We start from the raw sequence: 26,029 nt of genomic DNA, 5'->3' as shown, positions 1-26,029 counted from the left end.
TGTACTCACACTGTCTGAAGAAAGAGGAAATCAGTGTGTGGGTATTTACAACTGCACATACATCTATTTTTTGGTTTGAATGCATTTTTATGATTCATACTGTACATACTCATCAGCCTTTATCGCCTTGCCCATAATTCCTGCCTTTTTAAACAGATACAAATTTAGGAATTCTACACTATATAATGTGAAAAAAAATATAATTTTTCTTTTTCATTTCACCTGCTTTCATGGGGGGGGGGGGGGGGGGGGGGAAGCCACGTTTAAATAAAGTATCTGTAATAAATTCTCCTCCTGCTGTGGATTACCTGTGTGATTGCTTTTCAGTTGAAATTCCCCATGCAGCATTAGCAACACTGCTTGTCACAGTCGATGGAAGCGCTCCCATAGCTCTTTTTTACTGTGTCGGGACTGCCTGCAGATATTAAAGCAATATGTGAGGCTGTTTGTCTGACTCCACTGGCTTTGTGTTTTAATGACTCCTGTGTGTGCGTGTGTGTGTTTTTGTGGGGACACTGTAATAAGACATGGTGATAAAGACTTGGTGCAATACTGGTTTGAGCAGAAACACGTACATGGATGGCAACTTTGTGTTGCCATCACACACACACACACACACAGAGAGAGAGAGAGAGAGAGAGAGAGCAGTGACCAGTTTAAATTGAATATAGCTGACAGGTTTGATCAGAGTTGATTGATTTGCAGGGCTGCACGCAGCCTCATGGTAAGGGTAAGAGTTGGACACCTTACCGGAACCTCATCCTCTGTCTCCTCTTTACTCCAACCCCTACCATCTCTTTTTTTTTTTAACACAACCCTTATTGCAAACCATATCTGACAATAGATATTGAACAGGGAAGCAGGAAGGATCAATGTTTGTTGATTGGTAAGAAAATACAAGGCCGAGGCTGTTTGAAGAGCCTTCAACTTAAATTACTTCAGGATGTTCTTGGAACCAAAGTGTGAGGTTGAACAGATTATATGGAGTCGATCTGCAGGAGCAGATACATTTTAGGCTTCTTGAGTATAAAATATATATAATAAGAGTTTTTATCAAACTTTAATTTTCTCCAGATAGTGATAATATCAATGTACAACTCTGTGTAAGAATAAACAAGGAGATGACTTCTTTCAAGTTCAACTGATGAAAAATTTGTTTTTAAATTATTTTCAGCAGCTGTCTGCTTCTTCAGCACACAGCATCATATCTATGTGAGCATTTACTGCCATCTGCTGATTGTTGCCTAAAGGTGCAGACGTATGAATGCACAGCACTGAATCTGTAGAAGTAATAATAATTACAATGCTTTTCCATTCTTGACCAAAACTATAAGACAAATGCTATGTTTGAATATAAAGTCCTGAATATTTTTTGTAATTTGTGTGTAAAGTTAAGCTTATTGTTGCCTGTGTAATGCATGTCATTCCCATCGTCATGTCCCACCTAGTTGATCATTAACTGCGATGCTACATTTTAAAAGAATTGATCCCATGCATAGTTTAATTGCGAGCCGTAGCACATGGTGCACAGTGCACAGCTCTGGCAGTTAATCTTCAACTCGGTGGTTAAATAAAGACGAGCTCAAAGTGCCAAGTCATAGTATTCAGTCACATATTGCATACAGTCTGCAGGCACACTTTGCTGGAGTAACATGGCTGTGCGGCTCTTCGAGGGGAAAGATCATGCGGCGGCTTACCTGCAGTACAGAGTGGCACCCCAGGAGCTGGTCAGCACAGTTATGAGCTTTATGGAGAAAAGGGTATGTGTTTATGCTTATGTGCTTGATAGCATTTGAACAAATACTGTGTCTCTATCCATTAATGTTCTATTACATTCAGGCAGTTAAATGTACTCTAAAATCACAGCATTTCTTGTAGACACCAAAACCATTTAACCTTGCACTGGATGTAGGCTGTGGATCGGGGCAAGGGACGACCCTTTTGGCTCCATACTTCACCAAAGTGGTTGGAACCGACGTCAGCCCCGCCCAGATAGTGACAGCTCAAGCCAATAAGAACCCTCCAAATGTCTCATACAGGTGAAGGGGAACAAAATGTGGTGGATGTGAAATCAAGGCTGTGATTTAGATAAACCAATGTGTCAAAGGTTCTGTGCTTTCTTCAGCATCTTCATTATGTAATTATTTTGGGTTTTGGGGCAGTTCTTTAAGTAAAGGCTACATTACGTCAATCATTCCTTGATTGTTGTAGATGAAGAGAGATTTAGATAAACATGGTTGTAAGTTCTTTGCAAAGAGCTTACCACTTTGGGTAGCATTCTCAAACAAAACCATCATAGAAGATCAAATCCTATTGTTACAGGGGTCACCGGTGGCCTCACATTATCCATGGGACGTGGCCTTGATCAGAAGCACTTGGCAATCGGTACCAGGCAAAGTGGTCTTCTATAAGTCCCACACCCACCTGTCAGACAGATATTGACACATATTGATGTTCTTAACTTCAGCAGGTTGTTTCATCCGATCTGAGGTTAGCATCATGAGAAGGTCTTAGGTTTGAATCCAGGCAGGGGTCTTTTCTCCCCTTCACGGTCCAAAGACAAACATGGAGTGAGATTAGTTGATTATTCTAAATTGACCTTAGGTGGGAAAGTAAGCGTGAATGGCTCTTACTCTATGTGTTTGCCTAGCAAGAGATTAGTGACCTGTCCAGGGGTGTTGACCCTACAACACCTGGGATGGGCTCCACTTCCCCCTTTCTGACTTGGATGGGCTGCAAATGAATGAGTGGTTTAAAATTTTGAAAGAAAACTCCAGAGAAAAAAGTGGTGACATGTTTGTACTGCACTTGGAGACTTGAGCGGTAAACTAAATTACCAGCATTGAATTATATTATTCCTCTACAAATGGAAGAGAATCCAAATAAGATCATCCACAAAAGCAAGAATATGCTTTGTTATTCAAAGCTTTTCCCTTATTCATCTCTCCCATCTATAATGAGCCCTATTTTTTCCTTGTCCTGACTCTGTTCACCTTAACATCAGGCAGTGTCCAGCAGAAGAGCTACCATTTGCATCTGGAGAGGTGGACCTTTTGAGTGCCATGACAGCAGCTCATTGGTTTGATCACCAGCGGTTCCTCAAGGAGGCTGACAGGGTGCTGAAGCCTGGAGGCTGCCTGGCTCTCCTTAGCTACACCATGGACATGGAGCTTGAGTATGGGGACATCTCCAGCGCTCTCAATGACATATGCAAAGAGGTTCATCCCAAAGCCACTATAAATGAATGCTTTCCCCAAAAAGCTTTAAAGTTTGTCTTTACTTTCTTTCTTTGTCCCACCAGTTTTATGGCGCCCTGCTTCCATTCCGAGATCCCTACATTGGAAAATCCTCTAAGAAGATCTACCTAGACATGTTCAACTCCTGCTCTTACCCAGACAAAGAGTGGTGAGTTCTCAGAAGCTTTGCCAGAAGTCAACTTCAGTTACATTGACCAGAACATACTTATTTATGAGTCCAAATGTGTCCAGGAACGAGTGCCTGCAGACAAAAAGGACCCTGCCATTGAGTCAATATATTGGCATGGTGGAGACCTTCTCCAGCTACCAGAAACTGAAGAATAAGGACCCCGCTGAGGCCAAACATCTCTCTGACCATATCAGGAACAAGTGAGACATTGAACTTCACCAGTCTAATCGTTAACTCCTGGCCTTGAACCCTCACCTCCCTTCACCTGGCGCTGACCGTTGATTCCCGTAATCTTCCCAGCTTAATTTATTTCTGATTATCAAACCCGCCAGAATACAGCTTTGAATATTGGCACAGTCTGGGGCATTAATCAGAAAAGCCAAACATTGCTTGACTAAGCTTAACTGTTGAAGGCTTTTACTGCTTTGATAATATATCCGCCATTAATTCCCCCGCCAGTGACAGGAGAGAATAGCTCAGCAAGCACAATATATGGAGGAGAATTGCTGAGCCATAACTTTTACATGGATATATAAGTATGACATTGTATTTAATTACTGTTAAAGTTTGGGAAGATTTAAACAGTTTCACTTTGTTCTGTCTCTTTAAAGAGTTTCACCTGCATGTTTGCCTAATTTAATGAAGGATAGAGCCTCTGGAGGTTGCTGTTAATTTACAACTTCACATAATCTGTCATCCAATAGTTCCTTTAAATCATAATGAACCATTCTGTCTCTCTGTCTTTTATCCCAGGTTGATGTCTGCAATGAAGGTGTCCTCTCCTGAGACTGAAGTCACGATGATTATGCATTATTTCTACTGGCTGGCGTGCAAACCTTGATCACTCAGAATGCATGAATCCTGTTTAGGATTGCTTTCCAAGGTTTTTTAGCTCGTCGCCACTTAAAACAAACAACTGCCTTGTTAGACCCTGATGAAGACTTTTTAGTCAATATGTGCAGGTTGTGCTTATCCTTGCCGAGTTGCTTATACTTTTTTAAATATTGTAACATTTTTATTAAAGATTTTAACTCTAACAGAGTGCGTTAGCAAAAAATTTTTTGTTATTTTTTAGTTGTTTAGACCTACTGATGAGCGCTTTTGTACAAGCCTCACAGCGCTTCCTTTTTTTTTTTCTCTTTCTGAAAATGCAAATCAGAATTTTCTATTAATATTAACTCGAATCTGAATGAAATGAAGCTGCTCTTCAATTAATTTTAGACTACTGACTATCAACTGCCCTATAGAAAATCTCAGAGTGAACACTAGATGGAGCCATTTCGTTCAATGAAGTCCATGAAAATCTCGTGTGCAATCTTAAAATCTTGAGTTTGACAAGTATTGAGTGCACTTTTGTTTCTTTTTGTGATAAGTAAACTGCAGTAAAAAAAAAAAAAAAAAAAAAAAAAGTGTTCTGTAACTGATGTGAAACCTCTGTGTACTGTAATGATATGAAATGTGAAGTTTAGGAATATGTAAGTACCCCAACCTCTATTTTCAAATTACAAGTTATTGAAGTATAAAATTATAGATAGATAGATAGATAGATAGATAGATAGATAGATAGATAGATAGATAGATAGATAGATAGATAGATAGATAGATAGATAGATAGATAGATTAGTTGAAATATCCTTAGTTTTATTATTTGTTAGTTTGGTTTAAGAAAAATATTACAACTTGCCTAATGAGTCACTGACAGACATAGATATCTACAATACTATGATGCACTATGAGTCAACTGTTCTCTAGACAGTTGACTCATAGTGTGTTTTATTGTAATACCTGTACTAATGTTCCTAAATTGTGCCTCTGGCACATGCCCTCTTTGAACTTAAAATGAAAAAATACAAAAAACAATAATTAAAAACAAACTAAACATTCTCAAACACTGAAATGAGAAAATTCACTTTGGAAACTAAATGAAATTACACCAAATTGAAAAAAAAAAATACTCAAAACAAAAATAAAAAACAATTAGAAAATAGAAAACCATAACAACTCTGCACCACATGTTTTCAGTGACTGACCAGCTTACTTGTCTAATAAACTAGTTGTATCTGCTACTTTGTGGAAGTAGGAAGGGGAAGAGAATAATAACTTGTTAACAATAACTTTATTTGTAAAGCACTTTTCAAAACACAGAGTTAAAAAGTGCTGCATGGTTTGAAGCCACACATTGGAGATAAATATAAATATCCTCATTTTATAATATCGTTATTTTATAATTTTTGCAAACAGTGGCCAACACTGAACTCACGTGACAGATATTAAAGAGTCTGGAGACGTTTTATGTTACTGAAAATCATCTGTGAAGACTAGAGGCTGCAGTTGTGGACCTGCCAGGTGCTTCTGCTCCTACTCGCACAAAAAGTCATGCTAGCAGCAGTTACAAGAACACTAGCAAAAAGCAAAACTGTAGGGATACGGAGAGAGCAATGCCCTGAGGTCTTGTTGTTGCCTCTCTGGTGCAGTTTTTGTTACTGATTTGCACCAAAGGACAGGACAGATTTATCTCCGTGCCATTTATGTTATGATAACTAAGTGCCTGCTTCATTGTAAACGATGCCTCAAAAATGTTTAATAAATATACAGTGGAATTTATTCAAAGGTAAACAAATATAGAGGGACTATAAAACTGTAACATTGTTTATTTTGGCTGTTAAAATTATTTCATACAATTTCCTCTCTTCATCCTACATTTGTTTTCTAATTCCCGCTCTCCTTTTCATCTCTTCACCCTCCTCCGAATGGCTCCAATCACGTCAGTCTCTTCTACTGTCAGGTGTTATTTATGCAGATTGTTTGTAAGGGCCGTGATGTCAGATAGTAATTAACATAAATGGCTTTAAAAGTCCACTGAATCCAATCTGACCCACTGGAAGGTTTTAGAAAATGTGAAATAGAGGACACATTTTGAACTTTTAGCTGTATTGTCATAAGTTCTGCAGCTTTTCCTATTGCTAAAAACTCGACCCACATTGCTGTTCATACAACACCAAAGTAACTATGTAATAGATAAACAATTAAATAGAGAAGTTCCTGTTTTTCCAATATCTGCTATAGACATTTCTGCTATAATAGTGTCTTTTTTTAGATTACAATATCTCAGGATTCAGATGTTTAGTTCTGCCCAATTAAGATCAAAGTGGACTGCATGTGGCCCGCTATGTAAAAAGTGTTTTGTGTCCCTGACTTAGGCATTTTCATAGAGGTGAACTTAGCCGCTAGAAGTGACCGGACAGACAGTTTTAATACCAAATACAGAATTTATTTCTATTAACATCTTTCACAACATGCAATTGTTTCACTGCAACTTCCAAATAGTCAATATGCTCAATATCAACACGGGAATATGAAAAGAAAATTCAAAGAGCATGCTTTATGCTTAAGAAATGTCTTCTGGAACGCTCTACAAGCCCAAACCTAACACTCTGACGGTCCCTATAGCATTCCCTGTGTGCGTTTGCTCCTCCACACCACTACAGCAGTCATGAGCAGGGTGACCAGTACAGGCACTGTGATAAATGGGGCGAGGATGCTAATCGGTGGGTCATGCAGGAGCCGACCAGTCAGAGCGCAGTCATGAAAGTAGATCTGATGAATCTCCATGAAGAAACGGTCGACTATCTGATTTGGCCAGAAGCAGTTTATCCTCAAGGCCACCTGGTATGTGCAGTTTGTGAGTCCCTCATAGATCCTGCAGAGGACGGCAGAGCACAGGCAGATTCATGCTGAACTTAGTATGTGTAATTAAAGAAAAGGTGTTACTAAAGTTGATCCTTTTTCTGAATGTTTGGTGAAACATTTTAAAGTAATCAAGCTGAAAACCCAAATTGTTACAGAAATATCGGCTGGAATCTTGTGATGTCTTTGAAATGTCCTTTCAGAGAGGGAATAGAGCAGGGTATTCCTGTTGGTGGGGAGAAAAAAAGGCAAAAGAGTGTCTAGAATTACCAGTGGGCTTAACACTGCTAAATATAACTGCTAAGTAGTGGGGAGCAGAGGAAATGGAGATGCATACCAACAGGGTACTGCCCTCAGTACAGCATTGCACCATACCAGGAGAGATTCTGTTCCAGACGGCCACTGTGCCTACCTGTGTTTCTGAAAGTGAAGTGATCACAAAATCCAACCCTTTAACCCTCTGAGGTCTAAGCCTAAACCTGCCGTACCGTACAGAAAGGCAAAAATGGGCAAAACTTGATCTTCTTGTTTAAGGTTAGTTAGGCTTAGGTTTGGGGTCAGCACCAACGACGACTTCGACAGTGGCCATCCTGAGATGGTTTAATGAAGCAGCTGTGGCTCAGTAGGTACAGCAGGTCATCTCTTAACTGGAGGGTTGGTGGTTGGATCCCTAGCTGCTCCAACCTGTTTGTGAACTGTTGTTTTACTTCCTTAATTTGCCTTTCCCCCCCCCTTTGTGACTGCCGTCCCTAGGTCACTGATTTCCCCTATATCTAGTTAGTACCTTGTGTATTTATAGCGTTGCATTACCTTTGTCATTTATCAGTCCATGTATTTGGCTTCTCCCTCATCACCAAAAGGTTTTCCTGTGCCTCAGCAGCTACGTTTACATGTACCTTGTATTACGATTCTAATAAGGTCCAGTACTGAAACTTTCAGAGACAGAAGCACAAACATTTTCATAAATAATAAACAACTCAGGGTTTAGTATCTCGCTCAAGGATACTTGGACATGTAGGTTGGAAAAGCCAGGGACCATGACCGGCTCATGCCCCTTGCTGTGGAGCAGTTGTGGTTCAGAAGGTAGAGCGGGTCGTCCACCAATTGAAAATTCGGTGATATGATCCCCAGATAATCGAAGTATCCTTGGGTGAGATACTAAGCTCCGAGTTCCTTCTGATGCTTCTATCGAAGTGTAAGTGTGTGCATGACCATAGGCTTATACGAATGCATGTGAGACTGGGAGAATGAGGCCTGCAGTAAAAATTGCTTTGAATGCTCAGTTAAAGAGAAAAAGCGTTATACGAGTACTAATCCATTTACCATCTGTGAAGTTTGTTTAAAAAAATAAACACAAAAAAAGTGAGAGAATTTAGAGTCACACGATGGCAACTACTGCGCTGAACAGGTGATGAATATCTGACAACAGGAAGCTGATCAGACTGGTGCCAGAAGTAAAATAGCCACTGAAGGAGATGAAAGCACTTCATCACTTTATCAGATCTCATGCTGTTACAATTAGGTGGCTGCACATCAGTGCAGATAATCAACTGACCCAAAGTCTTCATTCAGAATTATTGTAATTGGAGCAAAGGAAATGAACGTCAAAATGCTAAACTTTCAGCTTCAAAACATCAGTCCATAAACCAGACGATGACAACTGTCTTATATTCAGTACATGACTGAAGTGGAGTCCACGTCATACCTAATTAAGGAAAGCTATAACAGGAGTAAAAAGACTGATTGTACCGAAATGAGCGATGGTACATGTCTGGTCTTTGAATTCATGTTTTACTTGTCATTATTACTACACAGCCTGAATCCACAAATATTTTTTCAATACTTGTAATTTTCTCTGTACCGGCTTTTTTCCTGGGAGTCTCAAATGTTTCCTGTGAGCCTGAACAGTGGCGTCAAACGTTGTTGCTAGGAGTTTGGTGATGCAACTGCCAGCCCCTCCAACTGCCTGTGCAAATTCTTTATGAGTTACAACTGAGCACACATACCCATGGACACACACACACACACACACACACAAACACACACACACACACACACCGAGCACCACCCCCAGTTATGTGCTGGACCAAGTGAGGACTGTGAACCAGGAGGGAAATCACACAGTTTTGACAGCAGCTTCTTCTTTGGGTCCCCCGACTCCCTTCATCCTCCTGTCTGACTCACTCCCTGACTGTCAGGGTTTGGAAACAAAGCCACCAAGTACTGAGACGATATAATGGCCAACAAATACAGTAAAGCTTTCCCCTGGTGTTGGTGCATGAGAGAGTAAACAGATAAACAGATAGATAAACAAGTTTTATGCCTCTAATAAGCTCAGAAATACCAGTCTGTCAGTGCACCTGCTAAGATATTAGTACTCACTTAGAGGTGAATGATATAAACACGAGGCCTTAATGTTGGCATATCAAAGACTTATATAGTCTGGGTGTGAATCCAGAACACTGCCATCAGCTGCTTCTTATAGCTGTTTAACTGCGAAATGACTGAGACATCAAATAATCCTCATGCACATGACAGCATGAGGACTTCAGCTTTTCTCACCATCATTCTTCTGTTACACTGACGCCAACCCACTTTACTCTCTTCCAAAGAGCCAGACTTTCTTGTGATTTGTTTAAAGTGTTCTTGAGCAACAGATCTCCAGGCTTTCTGAAGGTCTTTCAAAAGTTTTTCTTTGGACAATGGCTGCTTTTCACTCATTTCAGTCCAGTTCCTGGGAGCCATCCAATCGCTGAGGATGTAAGAGCGGACAACAGAAGACGTAGCAGGCCTAAAAACAATTTATAGCACACAAACAGTATTTAAAATTCATGCCCTTAAGAAGTGTCAGGTCTTTAAGAGATACATCTGTGCCTTCAGCTCATTTATCTACTGTTCACTGAAGCCTCATCAAAAATGGTCTAAGTGGAAGGGTGGCTTCAGTGACAACAGGTCTGATGGAGTGATGAATCCACATATGACATTCCAGCCAGTGGTGTTTGGGATCTTGTAAAGATTTGTGGAATTATGAACGCACAAAAGTACCATCAGGTTTTTATCCACCATGTAATATCATCTGGAAAGCATCTGACTGGCAACAGCTTCATTTTTCAGCATGACAATGATCCCAAACACACTGCCAATGCAGTAAAAGACCTGTATAAAAAAAATCACACACAGTGGAACACGACTTCAATATCACTGAAGCAGTGTGGGATCATGTTGACAGAGAACAGAACAAAAGGCAGAAACATCCAAAGAAGAGCTTTGAATGTCCTTCAAGAAGCCTGGAGAACTATTCCTGAAGACGACTTAAAGACGTGACAAGAAAGCTGCCTAAGAGAGTTCAGACTGTGCTGAAGAATAAAGATGGTCACACCAAATATTCACTTTCAAGCCCATTAGCTTACATGTGCTTACCTTAATGCTGTATTTACATGTGTGTTTGTACATTTTAATAAATCACTGCACCTATTTCCTACTTTCAAGGCAAACAATTTAAAAATATGAGGAGTGGCTCAAGGCTTTTGCACTCTGCTGTATGTAACAGTAACAATGTAATTATTTATTGAATTTAGCATAAGACCAGTAAGTCAAGAAATCTCATTAAACTGATCTCAAAGCCAGCCAAAATAAGCTAACTGTTCAGTTGATATTGTTCTAATTGTGTACCTGGCAAACCTCATGTGAAGCAAACTAAGTTGCTCCACCCTGGCTACAGCCGCTGCTCCATCTGCAAGCTGCTTTGCAACACACAATATCTGCTGTTTACCAGGGTCTGTGTGGAGGTTGTGACTCTATAAATTGCAATTTTTTTGACTTACAAGTACAGATTCATGCAGGAAAATATGTGATTTTATGTCCCACCATGCGTTTCTTCCCTTTTGCATGTTCGAGTCAGTGAACTCACTCCATTGTGTCCTTCCAGCTGCACCATAAACCTCGATCCAGATTTTCCATGTTGAATGTGAAATTCGCCAAGCAGAGATCATTGATAAGAAACGTGTAGACTCCCCTGTTACAGCCAGACACTGATGCAAGGACTTGAACTACAAAGTAAAAACAGAAATAAGACAGAAATATTTAAAAAAAATTAAAAATATATATCTGTAGCAGCTTGTTTCATTTTAAACCATTCAAAAAGATTTTTGCAAAGTGCTGCAGTAGTTATCTTCATAATTAGAAATATGTTTGTGCAGCAAACAAGGTCATGTCCTGGCAATGGTTATTCCTACTGGGCCATTTCTTCCCTATTAGGCTGTTACTTTCACTAAGAAAAGATTTTAATTTGCAGGCAAAGTCCCAATCCCATTTGTTTACTTCAGAGATGCGTGTAAACAGCCTCTAAACGTGGAGGCAGACCGCGGCCATCCCGCAGGACTCGAGGCTGAATGTAGCACCACGGAGGAGTACAGTAGGAGAGGGAGGCTTAATCTGGTGTAAAACGCCTGCGTGGAAACAAACAGGTTGTTGTTACGATCGAGAAACATGGTGGATCTCCAGTCTGTTCGGGCCAGATAAGGGCCGACTGTGTGCACATTATGTTTGCTCTGTCCCTGCTGGCTCTCCCTGCACTCAAAGGAAGACTGAACGTGTTGACACGGGAGCTTCAAAAGAGATGCTACAAAAGAAGAATGTGAGAAACTGTTGTGGCAAAGCAAGATCTGAACAAACGCACGGTAATCTCCTGAAAAGGGAGTGAATATTAGCTTGTCTATCATCTACAGTCATGTCTCACCAGCCTCTGATGGCAACTGCCGCTTGGAGGATTCACAGTTGCCCCTCAACTTGGCTGTTAACCAGCACTGTATTTGGATTACAATTTCCAGGAAAATGGAGGCATAGTTTGACAGATGTTCTTCTGACTGAAGGTTTATGCTCTATTGACTTTCTGCCTTCAACTGTGTTAGGTTAGGAAACACGCATCAGTCCAATGGGAATCTCTGAGACTCAACATTTATGGATTTTAAAAGCTGATTCTCACGAATATTAGATGATGGGGTTTGAAATCATTCCCACAAATATTAATGCTCCATGCTGACATTAACCCTTTAAAAGGCTTTCATTGAAACGCATTGTTTTTTGGATGATATTTAGGCTTAACTAATAGGGAAAACCTACATTAGGAGCAGTAAGTTTGGTAAATATGGTACATTTTTGCAAATTCTCTAAAAATCAGCAACAAATATGAATATGCTGTGACTTCGTCATCTCAAAGGGTACCACACAGCCATCTCTAGAGTTTTACAGAGAAGGTTCTGAAAAAGAGAGACTAGCCAGTGAGCGACAGTTCTCTGAGTGAAAATGCCTACTTTGAAGAGGCTGACCTAAAGCAACAGAAGGCCCTACTGGGTGCCAGTCTTGTCAGTAAGAACAGGAAACTGAAGCTACAGTTTGTGTGGACTCAGAAAAATCGAACAATCAAAGATTGGAAAATGTTGCCTGGTCTGATGAGTGTCCATTTCTGCTCGGATTTTGATGTCAGCTGATGAAAGCATGGCGCCATCCTGCCTTGTATCAACAGTTAAGGTTGCTGCTGGTGGTGTGATTGTGTGGGGGATATTTTTGTATTTGACTGAAGAACCTTTAAGCACCACAACCTACTCACATATTGTTGGTGATGTTTAGTAATTACAAATTCCCAATTGAATTTAGATTAGGTAATCTACTTCCTCTCTATAGTTTTTTCAAGTTTCAGCTCATTTTTGTAGGTTTCAGTAATTGTTTTTTCCTGGTAAGTTTATATCTAAATTCCTATTTCAAGTGAAATTCAACAAAAACACGGAGTTCCTTTTGTAAATTATGGTCCCAAATGAAACACATCTTTTTCCCAAAAGCAACTGCTGATGGACAAAATACTTTCAAGGAGCACTCCACGAACCCACAACCGCTACATCATTTTTTAATAGTATATGGTCTTTCCTTCTAGATGAATTTAAGGAATTCCCAGTGTGTTTCTGGAACAATATTCCTCAAAGGTTTCCCAAGAATTTCATATTAGAGGTTCAAGGAATGTTGGAGACATAATCCACTTTACTCTCTAACATGTCACATGGGTCATATGCTATCACGTTTGCCTTCATTTTCAAACGCTGAAACAAAGTTATTGAAAATGTAAAACCATGAAATGCACTTCTTCACACAGCTGCTACATATGTTTTTTTCTTTTTGACTGGTTACGTTCAATGACAATGGCCTGCTGAGCATGCAAGAAGGGAGATGAGGGCAAATGCTAGTGAAATGTAAGGTTGAGTGAATAATGGTGGGTTTTTCAGAATTTCTTCCAGAAACAAAGCACATAGAGCATAGTGGACTTTTAACAAACAGATCAAGTCTATTCATAGACTAAACATTATCGAGAAACCCAAGAAAACAAAATCCCAACTTACCTCGTCCCTTTTTCTGCCATAAATCAACCAAGACTTGTTAATAATTTCTAAATAGACTAACATTTCAAAGACCTGCTTTTTTTTTTTTTCAAAGAAAAACATAAACAAGGTTTAAGATTAATCCACCTATAGCGACTCTCTGCCTGAGTACCATGGACTCACCTGCCATCAGCAGCACAAACCCTGCTTTCAGGAGCAAGGTGGTCTCCAGAGCCATGCTGAACACAAACCCCAAAAAGTTTCACGCGCTCTGCTCACTCCCCGGAGATCAGCGGCAAAGCCTCATTCTAACTCCAATAGCCAGAGCCAGTGAGTCGGGAACGTCACGGTACCACCACGTTAGAAACAAATTAACCGCAGTTCACGGTGTGCTGTCAACAAGAAGGCGGCAACTGATTGTGTGTAAAAGCCCCCCTGACCTTCCTCTGTGGCACCCTCCTTCCCCCTCCTCGCTGCAGCCCTAATCATAGAAACGTTGCTTGTCATCTGAGCCCCTTGTCCGGCTGCTTTCTGCGTGGAACTGCTCACAGGGGACAAAACAAAGTCAGATACCAAAATTAGTTCAGTCTACAGTGCATGCTTTATAGCAGCAATTTAGAGTCTGGAAAAAACACTAGTGTGCTGTTTTAATGCCTCAGTATTTACGTTTTTGTTGAATAATCCAATTATAACCATTTAACATCTAGAATTTGGATGATTTTCTTTCATATATACATGACTCTCACAGCAGAGGCCAACTGTGAGGTAGCATGTCATCAGACTCATCACGAGTCTTTAATTAAATGTCACATTTCCCCCATTTCTTATTTGTATTAGGATTAATGCATTAGTGTGAATACCCAGAGACATCTCCGGCGGTGGGCTCACACTGGGACCCCATTTCACAGCAGCAGCGCACAAAGGCAGAATTCCCATTTTCATGTCACACTCGTATCGGCACAAATCTCATGCAGCTCGCAATGTCTATAATTGAATGTTTTATCTGAGGAATTTTGCACAGGAACAGATTGATTAGTATTCTCAGCGCTGCTCTGCATTGTGCTGCCACCCAGCGTGGCTGTCTCTGCCGATGGGTGTGTGAGAGAGTAATCCCGTGGCACCGATGAGTGTTTTCATGTGGCTGACTTTACAGAGTGTAGACTGACAGCGTGCAAGCTGGATCTTCTTTAAGTTTGTAGGCATTGTGGAGCTAAAAAGCTTTTAAAAAAATTGTAATGATTTGCTTTAAAGGCAAACTTGCTGTTCATTTTGGTGTTTGATAGTGAATTTGTTCATTTCCATGTCTGCAAACAGCAAATCTTAATCATGGCACAAAATGCTAATACTTAAAAGGTACTGTAAGTAGTTTTGAGGTTATTTAATAACATTTATTACATATAACTTATGTAACATATAACATATATTTAATAACACAGAAGATAAAGACATAAAAACCTGTGTGTGCAAAAAACTTTAAACAAAACAAAGCAAAACAAAACCCCAATTTAGTGTTGGCCTTTGTGAATAGAAAGATTATGACTCTTTTTTTTTTTTCCTTAGTGCGTGCACAGATGTAATTATTCTCAAGTCAGCAGGCAGCTGGTCCAAAATAACAGAACCACAGTAACTGAATGCTCAGCTTATTGTCAGCAGATTAGACACATGACTCTATCGTCTCTGGACAGCTGACAATTAACTAGCTAAACAATAATAACAGCTAGTTACAAGTTAAGGTAATTATTAGGCTTGGATGTCCTAAAAGTAGCACTTTCCTTCTAAAAAAACCCCATTTGATTACATTTTCACATGACAGTTTTTTCAATTAGTCCAACAATGTTAGCTCTGCTTCAAAGAACTTTTCATCAATGCCAGCTAACAGCAGCTAACAGAGGCTAACAGCAACACACAGAGGCTAACAGCAGCTAACAGAGGCTAACTGCTATGCTTGCTGATAGAAAGGTTCAGCACATCCTCAACAACTCATTCAGTATCGATGTCATCAGAAGTGAGCTTCACAGACCCATCAACTTGTATCGGACTCTTTACAGCCTCCTAAATATGCAGATGTGAACATCCAGATATTGTCCACATCTGTATATTTAGGCCGAGGTAAACAGCAGACTGACAGCTTACACTCATTACAGATCAACATTAACCATCCAACATATTATTTTCCATCCAACATGTTATTTATATGTATTTGATATTTATGTGTTAAGTTGATGAATATTGGACCATTTCATTATGCTGTATTGGAGTAGATTTGAAACTAGAAACAAAATCACCAGAGGAAAGAGTCGTCCCATCCTGATCACTAGGAAGACTACAGGTTTAATGGGTCTCCACATTTGCTTGAACAAGATTAAGACGTGTGACCCAACAAGGCAACTTTTCTTCTAGATTTTAAGGGACAGCAGAAAAACAAAAAATGCAGAATATTAACTCCACGCTTAGATTTGATCATTTTATTGTTTCAGTGTTCATTTTTTTAAACAGAAAACCTTTAGGCCCTGTGATAGACTGATGGCCCATCCAAGGTGTATCTATGCAACAACAGCTGGGACAGACTTCGGCTCCCTCATGACCCTGAACTGGGTGAGTGGTTATGAAAACGGATGGATACGTATTTCACTCTGTATCTGTCATATATTTAGTGTCACTGTGATGAAGAGGTTAGTGCTGTCACTTCATAGTAAAAAGTTCTTGGGTTTGAACTTGTGGCATCTTTTGTTCACGTCACGCTTGGTGGATTTTCTCTGGGTTCTCAGATTTCCTCAAACAGTCTAAAGACTACGTGTCAGGTTACCTGGTGAAGTTGCATCTTTGGGTTCAGATGTTCCAGCCTATTTTCCATGTGTACAACTACATATTAAAATATTTTTATTAAATTAATCTGTACCCTGCTGTGATTTGCGCATAAGACTTAATTGCAGGACAAAGATTGAAGAAATGTAATAATTTTAATGAACAACAACTGGTAAGTATTCACAATATAACTGAGAATCAAACTCAAGTTACACTCAAGAAAGGATTTGGTCCAGTTGCCAAAGTTTCTTTGTACTATTTTTTTTCTCCAATTCTGTCAGTTTGAGGTAAGTTGATTCTGATTTTCAGAATCTCCAACGCAGGTGAATATTCACTGCTTTCCACAGGGTCAGGTAAGTATTCTTGAGTGCGGTGAGAGTGGCGCTTGTAGGTATGACCAGAAGCTATCCAGGCTGATGCACCAGGAAGGATTCTACAGGTAAGGTTGTCGTGTAAACAACAAATCATTAAATACCAAAGAAGACTGAGTGATGCTACCACACTGGGTAGCTCAACAACCTGATGAATGGCGAGTGGCGGGTTATAAACTGTATACTGTGTATTTTTGCCCTGTCTCATTGCCCTCACCCCCAGCCGGTCTGAGTTTTGGGAGTTTTTCTTTCCTACCTTTGCCAAATGCTTGCTCATAGATGATTGTTGGGGGGTTTTCTCTATAAGGGTTGTAGGGCATTTACTTTGCAATTTGGAATTTGGTACAATATAAATGAAATTGAACTGAATTGAAATGAATTGATGATAAGTGTCGATGATAAATGGGTGCGCCAGGAGCCCTGGGCAGCCACATCTTCAGCTAAAGGGAGGTAAGCTGAAAAAGTCACACACAATTACTTGGGGAACCATGACAACCCCATATACACAATTTTGACCTTTTTTAAAGGTTTTTTTTTTTTTTTAAAGCTGCACAATTATAGAGGTACAGAACTTTCTCTACAGGTTCTGAACTGGTCTCTGGAAGGCACAAAGCAAAAAGCTACAAATAGCTGCCTTTGTGCACTGTCAAATGCACAAAGGCAGTGCCTTGGAGTGCACTCTCCCATTCACTTTTGGTTGTGCCCAGACAGATACATTAAAGTATCTTTTTTTGTGTGTATCCCAATATAATCTACAGCTTGTATGAAAACAGTTTAATATTTATGTGACTTTTCAAATGCAGAAAACTTTAGAGAGTGATTACACACACATCTGTGATGGAAAAGCAAACAAAGTAACCCATTTAATGATTTTTGTGAGGGTCCTGATGTCCGCCTTTATGCTACTGAGGAGATACGGCCTTCACTTCAGGTCCCTCAGCAGCAGAGGTTTGTGGATCGAAATTATATCAATAGTATCAATATCAGGGCTCGTATTGGCATCAGATCAATACTACAATGATAAGTTTGATACTTTTTAATCCTCTAACTTCAGTATGAATCCCAGTGAATTGCATTAACTAAAATATTATTGTTTTCGGAGAAGGGATGAAAAAAATATTCCTCAAACACACACTAGTTTCTAAAGACATTAAAAGCTAAAAGGTTTTGCTATGTTAAGTACTGTGACAAGTGAAAATCACAGTGATTTAATGTCATTAAAATGTGTTTTGCAAACTGATGACGATTCATCTCATAAATCATGACACACTGCTCTCCCCTACGTTAACCTAATTAGGTTAAATAGGTTAAAAGTACTGGTATCGTTGTTGGCAATACTTGGTATCATATTGATGCCAAAATGTGCAGTACTGCACAGCACTACTCAGCAGCTTTATGATCAAAAGGCTCAGAACCGAGCAGTTCCCCGTGAATTCCCCTAGAGAGCAGCAAAGGACACTAAATAAACCATCCCTTCAGGCACCGTGAGGCTGTATCAAGGATGGTCCCCACACTAATTCTCCAATAGTTCCAGTTACGGTCGAGTTTTCGCCTTACATGGATCGCAAATCAATATTTTTTTGTCCTCGTCGATTCGCCAGCTCGTTTCATACTTTCACGTCAGTCCACAAATAAAAAGCAGAGTGCAGAATATCTGTGGGCAGACTGGCTTGTAAAATGAGTGGCCCTGAAAATGGTACACTGCTCCAGCCCTTTGCATTCACTGCGGCTTCTTCACACCAGCACAATCAAACTTTATAGGCTGTGCCTCGTAGCGGTGGGTATTTGCAGAGGCTGACCCTGCTGGCGAAGCAGGAAACTTTCGTGGTGTTGCTGAAACTACACTGTGGGGTGTTCCACTGATGTCTTCTGTCTGTCTGTCACATTATACCTCCCTAAACAAACTACTTCCTAAATCATGATCAGGATCAGATATTAAGTAATTTGTCTTTCCAGCAATAACGAAGAGCACAGTGGCCGACACAGCAGCCAAACAGAAACCAAAACAAAACCTGCTCCTAACAGGTGTATCGACGACAGAGTTGGAGCTTAATAGCCAATCAGGAGAGCCGATAAGTAGGGTGGGCGGATTTCCCAAAAAAAAAAAAAAGAAGTATTAAACGCTCCAAATCTTTTGGATGGGACTTAATAGGGCGAAGGAGGTGTCGATCATACCAAAGGAGGCGTGTTCAGACGCCCGACACGCACACGCATACGCACACGCGCGCGCGCACATCCCCCCCCCCCCCCCATCCTCCTCCTCCCCCCCCCCCCCCCCCAGCCACCGGCGCGATGGCAGTGTGAGGAGTAAATGGCTCAGAGTATTCGCGGTGGAAAGCGACCTAAACACTGGAGTAGGAACCGACACGCAAACAGAACGAGACGCGGTGCGTAAAAGCTCTCCACGGCGCACGTAAACGGTGCCAGGTGTCCAAGAAGCGCAAAAGAAGACTCCGACGGGGTTTTATTTTTTTTCTTTTTCCTTCCTCTCTCTCTCGGTCTCTCTCTTTCGCTCTCTCTTTTGGTTAATTTTTTTTTACGCGTGTGATCAACGAGGATATCTTAATTGGACATGTGAGTTACGGGAGTTAACAAGAGAAGCAGGCTTTTTTTCTTCCCGCCCCCCCAAGATGAAGTTCTTCCCAGCTTGCGTCCTCGTCACTTTGGCGGTGATCGGATCCTGTGCGGCGCAATCAGGTGAGTGCTTTTGGGGATGCGCGTCTCTGCGCCTCCGTCTTTCGGTCAGGGTCTGACTTGAAAAGCACCGATGAAGTGAGAGTTGAGACATCCAAAGAGCAACAGAGCCGATCCTTTTCTGTCCCAGAGACTTTAGCAATAATTCCACTAAATGATAACTGAAGGTCGCCGGGTTTCTGACTCTTTCTGGTCCAAAACTTAACACAAGTTCACATCCTTGCACGCTGGTGCTGATTTCAATTATCGCTCTCGCACCTACAGGAAACTGTCATTCAACTGCCTCTGCGTAAAATAAAATAAAGCTCCCCAAACTGTCCTTCTTCTGTCGTTTTAACCCAGTTTTCTTTTCTTTTTTTTCTCTTTTTTTACGCGAGATATGCTTGAACGCCTGGTTCGAAAACGATAACATCAAATGAAATCTCCCAACAAAGAAAAAACATCTGTCATCAAACAGACTGCGAATCTGCGCTGATTTCGATTATTTAGATCCCTACACTAAGTATGAATGAATGCGCCATCGTTTCAGTTTAATTCCCCAAAGCGGGCACTGACAGATCGAAGACTAATATATTTATATATAAGACTCGGGCTGCACCAGTGGCACAGTTATTTTTTTTTAAATTCCTTACTGTCTTTGAATAATTTAGATGTAGCAGATATTCTGAGGGCGATACAGGCAGTGGGAAAACATCTCGCTTTCATCATCATCATCGCGACCCCCGTGGAGTCGGTCCCTTGACGAAAATCACTTTAATGCTCCTTCAGCGTGCCTGTTTTGGCTTCGGATGCGTCAGTGACACTCGACAGTCAATTTATAGTAAAGTTAATGGTGTTTTTATTTATGTGCTCTGACAGATCCTTCCTTTGGCGCCCCTGTAGGGTGTTTGCTGAGGTTTTAAATCCCGCTGGGATGTTTTGTTTATGATGCATGATTTGATTGCGCTCTTATTTGAAGTAAATCATTAAGTTCAACTTTTTTCTTTTCTCCAATGGGTTTTTGTTCCCACGCTTACTCATCTATAATTCAAATTTGATTTGGTTTGGTGTGATATCTCTTCTGGAATTCTGTCCAGTTATTTGGAGTTCAGTAAGTGATCCATAATCTGGGCTCTTAGTTGACACAATCAAGTGTTTGGCACAGACTGCTGAGCCAAGGAAAAACAAACAGAAACGCACTTATGAGGCGGCACAACAGGAAAGTTGTCAGATTCATGTTCAGAGGTGAATTTGGCCCCAAACTTCCAAGGATTCCAAATTAAATTCCTGGATGCTTTTCCCCCTTCCCGCCTCTAAAGACAGCTGTTTTTCTTTGGCCTCTGCACATACACACCACCTCTCTCTTTCTCTCCCTGAGTCCCGTGTGGATCTTTGGATGCAAGGCGATGGAGAGGGTGGATGCGCGGATGGATGGGTGACACCCGGGATGAATGGGGAAGTAAAGTGGCACCCTTGTAGGTTTATTTATTCTCCGTGCATGCACTCCCACTCCGGGATATTTGTGATGCAAATTGTAGCCTAAGAATCTGAGCTATGCCTCTCGGGGAAAATGTTGTGTTTGTGTGCATTGAGCAGTGCTGAGTGTGCTGTCTGTCCACTCTTTCCTATAACTACCGCACCGCCCCACCCCCATCTCTCTCGCTCTCTCCCTCTTTATTGGAGGTATAAAAAATGACACCACACATCATATATCAATCCCACGTGAAGCCGTGCGAGGGTGAAGTAAGTCAAGGCGAAAGATGTTCACTTATAAAATGGTGATTGAATCTGTCTCCTGCTGCGAGACAAATGTCTGAAGCGGTCCTTCCAGTCAGCCGGTCTACAGGGGTGCACGCGCTGTGAACTATGTGGGCGCCTCATCTGTGCCAAGCGTGGATGTTTTCACACAGCCAGAGAGCTTTTTCATTTTCAATTAGACAAACGTGAAACCCACAAAAGTCATTCAGAGATCAGCGATGACCACGTGGAAACGGGCCCGATCAGCTTTCTCATTTTAAACTCATGGAAGGCGAAAAGAAAAAGAAAGCCTTGGATGACTTCTCTCAGCCCTAATGTTCCTGGTGATTTGAGACTAAAGAAGTAAACTGGCATGCGTGACAATGCATGAAATTTCCACCTGAGAGAACATCCCCCAAAATCAGCCAATTACAGCTCCACGGGTGTGAGGTCGGAAGGAGCAAGCCTGTTAATAGAGATGCTTAGGAGGATTTGTACCTTTTTGTCCCCATAACCAGGACTGTGTGTGATTAAAGCACAAAAAACACACTGATGCTGTTGAACCTGCACCTAATTTAGTCAGAGCTTCTTATACTGACCGTCTTGTTTGAACATCATGCAGTTTGGGGTTTTAAACGCATATACAGCCTGGTCCTGGTAGCTTGAAAAGGGTTAAGGAGGCTAAAGCTGGAACTGAGCAGATCATGAGAGTGAGGTTGGTGGCTCGGTCCCTGGCTGGTCCAGTGTGCATGCAAAAGCTACCGCGGGTAGTATACTCAAACCGGAGTTGCTCTTGATGCGTTCATCAAATTTATCGCACGTAGAAAAGAATGACGTGAATGAGGCGTGTTGTATGAAAGCAATTTGAATAATATGCAAAAACCAGATCATCTACCAACTGGTTAATCCATCCATCAGTTTGACTAACAGAACCAGATTTGATGGCACATTTTGCGACCACCAGTCTGAAGCATGAATATAATATTCAGCCCAGCCTCATAAATTATATATTGGTGAAATAGTGAACTAATTAACTAAACTAATTGATTAAAGCTTCCTTCAGCTGCTCCTTTATTTGAAAGGGGTCACCAGAGCAGTTGGATCTGCATATGTGATTTGGCAATCAGTGTCTCCAACTGAGGGATCTTTCACATGTTAGGCAAACGTACTAACCACTACACTATGAAGCAATACATAAATTAATTCATTAATTTACTTAATTTCCACCTGGAAATAAAAAAGAAGGGGTACAAAAAGCCTTTGAGAATTCTGGGAATTTTCAAATTCAGCAAGTCTTCCATCAAAAAACCAGAGTGCGACTTCAATAAATCCACTTCCACTCAAGGAAAACTGTAAATCAAAAGTATGTAACTGCTGTATAAAAATGTGCCAGTAGGCATTAATGGCTTGGAAACCCAGAGAATGTGCCATGCTTGGGATATCTGACCTGGTCCAAGCGCAGGGAATGATGTCCATTAAAAAGCACTGTAAAAGGTTTTTTAATTGGGGGGGGAGGGGGGGGGGGTTGTATCAAACTTGTCTTTCTGAGGTCATGAACAGTCACACTCTGTCCTTGTAGTTGTGAAGAGGGTTAGTCATGTGTGTTCAGTCAGATTTGCACTTGTTTGAAGGATGGGGGCGGCTGAGTTAGTCTCTTAAGTGTCTTGAGAAGATGTGCCATGAAAATGTCACATCACAGATGACGGCTTTCTCTTGAACACGTTGTTTTGGCAGAGCTCGACGGGGAGAATTTTTTGCTTGCAACTTTTGATTTCGCTGCATGAAAAGCGGTGTTTGAGTCAGCAAACGGGACTGCACATTGCTGCGGAGGTGCAGGTTAGTGATTGTTTGCAGGAATTTGTAGGCCAGGAATTGACAGGAAATAAAGTTTTGCTATGATTGAAAAGCTGGCAGTTGAGATGTTAACGTGTAGGTCAAAATGCTGGGTAATCAGGATCAGAATAGTGAGGGTTTGTTTCAGATGATTCCCAGAACTTAACAGGCTATAAGCACCTGGGACCTTCCAGTAATCGGTGACGTCTACAGGTATTTAATGGGTGGAAATCAAGTTTTCCGTGCCGCGTTTAAGAAAAAAAATATGGTTACCAAATATATTAGCAAGTGATGACTCCTTAGTGTTGTGGCTAACATATTCACTTCTTGGTTCAATTCCAAACAGAGACACAAATCCCCTTTGAGGTTGAGTCAGGAAGGGCATCTGATGTAAATCTCTGCCTAGCCACAAGCAGCTTCTTCTTTTAATGGTCACGTGCTATCAACAGATATCTACCAGGGTTACCTTAATAAAAGAAGCACACACCGGTAGTCTCACCATCCTCATCTACCGCTTTCTTTTTGGTTTTTTTTGTTTACCTCTGCTTCCTGAAACAACTGGCTCAAACATTTTAATCCCTCCAGCTCTTGAGAGTGCCTGACAAATGCTGCATTCACACGTGTGTGTGTTTGGGTGACATTTAAAGATCTCCTGTGAAATGGCGGAGGGGGAGAAAGGGGCAGCGGGAAGGGAACCCGCTGAATGCCAGTATCAAATTACTGGGCGTTTGTCAGCTGGCACACACGGAGCTGGCCGAGGCTTTGTAGAAGACTGACGGAAATGAGAATTTATTACAAGCTAATTAAGCTTTTTTTTGATAGGATCAGTCTAGACCGCGAGGCCTTTATTTGACAGCATGAGAGATGAGGGGGGTGAAGGAATTCAATCTTGCTCTAAATTAGTCAACACCGCTATCATAACTTGATATCTGCCAGGCTCGACCCGTGCCAGGCTTCAGCTGGATGTTTGTCATATATGCCGGTGCGAGCTGATGGAGATCTGTACAGTTTCTGTGCATTTGTCAGTGTCTTCTGCTGAAAGAGACGGAATAACGCACAGCAGTTTGCACAAAAGAATAATAATCGCAGTTCAGCGAGGGTGACATTGAGGTGTGGGCTGTTATTTGCTTCCTCTGTCATAACCGGACAGTCTCAGCGGGCCGTAAGGGAAGCCTTACAAATGACTATGTGACGCGTGGGGGTGATGGAACGCTTTTCCAAGGCCTGAGACAGCAGCGCGCTACCTCTCATGGTACTCGCCGGCTGAATCAGCGCTCAGATTATTATCTGCACGGGCCGAACAAAGATGACGCTGTCCTCTCTCTTGCTCTCTTTTTCAAAGGAAAAAAAAGTCATCTCTTTTTGACTCCTACTTTTCTTTCCCATGCATTCAAGAGCGATCCGGCGACGTCACGAGCCCGTTTGCTTGGCATTTTGTTCGCCCGCCAGCTGTACAGAGGGGCCTCTGTTTCTCGAGTTTGCGTCCCGCCCAAATATTTACATTCGGAATCACAACTGCACAGCATGGGAGGGAAAACATCCAAGACTCGGGTGCAAAATAGCGGCTTTATTGGCCTCTGTAATCATCCCGAAGCTTCTTCGTCTCTGGCGCCGTGTTTGTGTGTTTGGCAGGACAGACTTTTGAACCCCCTCCCTCCATCACCACCCCCCGTGCTTGTGCTTCCTAATGATGAGCAGGGCTGGCTTTGGTTGCGCCAAGCCATCCGGTGCCAACTCCTAGTGTGAGTTAGATTGGCCAATCGAAGACTGTAAGCCTGGCACAGATGTCCGTCCGTCCCCCCCCCCCCCCCCCCCCCCCTCCCCCCCACCTTTTTGGGAAGACTTAGGTCTTGCTCATACGACCGAAAACACAGAAGGATTTACTGTAAACATCAGCGTGTCCACGCACTCTTTAAGTTTTTGCATGTATTTTGTTTCTGCGACATTGTGAGCTGTGTGTTTTAAAGCGGAAGGCAGCTGTATTTTCTCACTGAATGTAGTTTTAGAGTTGGGTGGTTCTGATTTCTTTCTTTCCCTTTCTCATATACAAACACACATACACACACACTGAGTGAAGCATGGCCCAGGAAAAGAAAAGACAGGAAAGACAGAGGAATCTTTTTTTTCCTTTCCTCTTCTGTTTCTTCTAGACCACTGGAGGGTTTGTTCAACCCGCCACTTGTAATTCCACTCAGAGACAAATGCCTCCATCCTGCGTCTGAGGGGCTTCCTACACACACACATACACAAAACCCGAATACACACACACACACTATCGAGCGTTGCAAATACACACTGATCTCGCCGAGCAGTGCGGATTTGCTCACACAACCTCCTTTACTTTGTCCTTTATTTCATTACCTCTCTTCCACTTTCTGTCCGGCACATTTGTCATCTCCTTTCCTTTTCCTCCGTTTCCAAATCCCTTCGTCTCCTCTTCTCCCCTCGCGCACACCTTGTCTCCATCCTGCTCTCATTCATTAGCATCGCTCATTGTGTGTCTCTTTCACTTCCCTTCGCTTCTGCTTTTCTTTCCACATTTTATTAACAGCTTCTTTTTTATTTCCTTGCCTTTCCTCACTCTTCCTTACTCTGCTTCTTTCTCAAAAATCACACACACACTCTCTCTCCTCCTTCTGTTTTTCATTAGTCGTGTGTGTGCGCAGGGCTGTCATCGAGCACACAGGGAGAATGGAAAACAGCTCATTTTTTTTCCAGCTTTAATTACGACACCCAATTTGTTTCATGGACAACATGCTGTCGGCAGCTCCTTCACACACCACTCAAACTGTCACTTACATGTGTGTATGCGTCTCTCTGTGTGCACTCGGAGACTCGCAAGGGTTTAAATGGGTTTAATTTTGTGTCAAGTATTTCAGTAATTGCTCATCTTAGTCCTGGTTAGGGTTAGCTTTAAAAACTTAATATTAAAGATTTTTTTAAGGACTGTTTAGCTAATATAGCTAGCTGCTAACACAGTTAGCCACTATGCTTACATAACCAGTAAGCAAAATGACTTCTTTAGCATCTAGCTGATGAAATTGCAGATCTAGCCACTGTGACCTGACCCACCGGTTTAATTTCTGGAGCCAGAAGTGACCAAACTTTGATAACTTATCAGTTAATACT

At 41.5% G+C, this 26,029-nt stretch overlaps 3 protein-coding genes across 3 annotated transcripts in view; 2 read left to right on the top strand and 1 right to left on the bottom strand.

The window, feature by feature from the left end:
- The first annotated feature begins 1,652 nt into the window (after positions 1–1,652).
- Positions 1,653–4,267, top strand: LOC134621017 (putative methyltransferase DDB_G0268948). The gene is made up of 6 exons (XM_063467408.1): positions 1,653–1,760; positions 1,879–2,039; positions 3,005–3,218; positions 3,302–3,405; positions 3,489–3,626; positions 4,180–4,267. Exons 1-6 carry the CDS (start codon positions 1,653–1,655, stop codon positions 4,265–4,267), a joined length of 813 nt encoding a protein of 270 aa, XP_063323478.1.
- A 2,603-nt stretch (positions 4,268–6,870) lies between these two features.
- LOC134621093 (receptor activity-modifying protein 1-like) lies at positions 6,871–13,719 on the bottom strand. The gene is made up of 3 exons (XM_063467526.1): positions 13,665–13,719; positions 11,024–11,162; positions 6,871–7,126 (listed from the first exon to the last, which is right to left on the bottom strand). Exons 1-3 carry the CDS (start codon positions 13,717–13,719, stop codon positions 6,871–6,873), a joined length of 450 nt encoding a protein of 149 aa, XP_063323596.1.
- Positions 13,720–19,058: 5,339 nt separating this feature from the next.
- LOC134619986 (receptor tyrosine-protein kinase erbB-4-like) overlaps positions 19,059–26,029 on the top strand; it is a 356,445-nt gene continuing 349,474 nt past the window's right edge. The window contains exon 1 of the mRNA XM_063465828.1: positions 19,059–19,354. Coding sequence (XP_063321898.1) covers positions 19,288–19,354 — 67 coding nt within the window. The 5' untranslated portion in view covers positions 19,059–19,287. The remainder of the gene's footprint in view (positions 19,355–26,029) is intronic.

The sequence above is a fragment of the Pelmatolapia mariae genome, linkage group LG23, assembly GCF_036321145.2.
Source record: "Pelmatolapia mariae isolate MD_Pm_ZW linkage group LG23, Pm_UMD_F_2, whole genome shotgun sequence".
Classification (NCBI taxonomy): domain Eukaryota; kingdom Metazoa; phylum Chordata; class Actinopteri; order Cichliformes; family Cichlidae; genus Pelmatolapia; species Pelmatolapia mariae.
The sequence above is the reverse complement of the archived record's forward strand: the minus strand, read 5'-3'. Positions and strand labels throughout refer to the sequence as shown.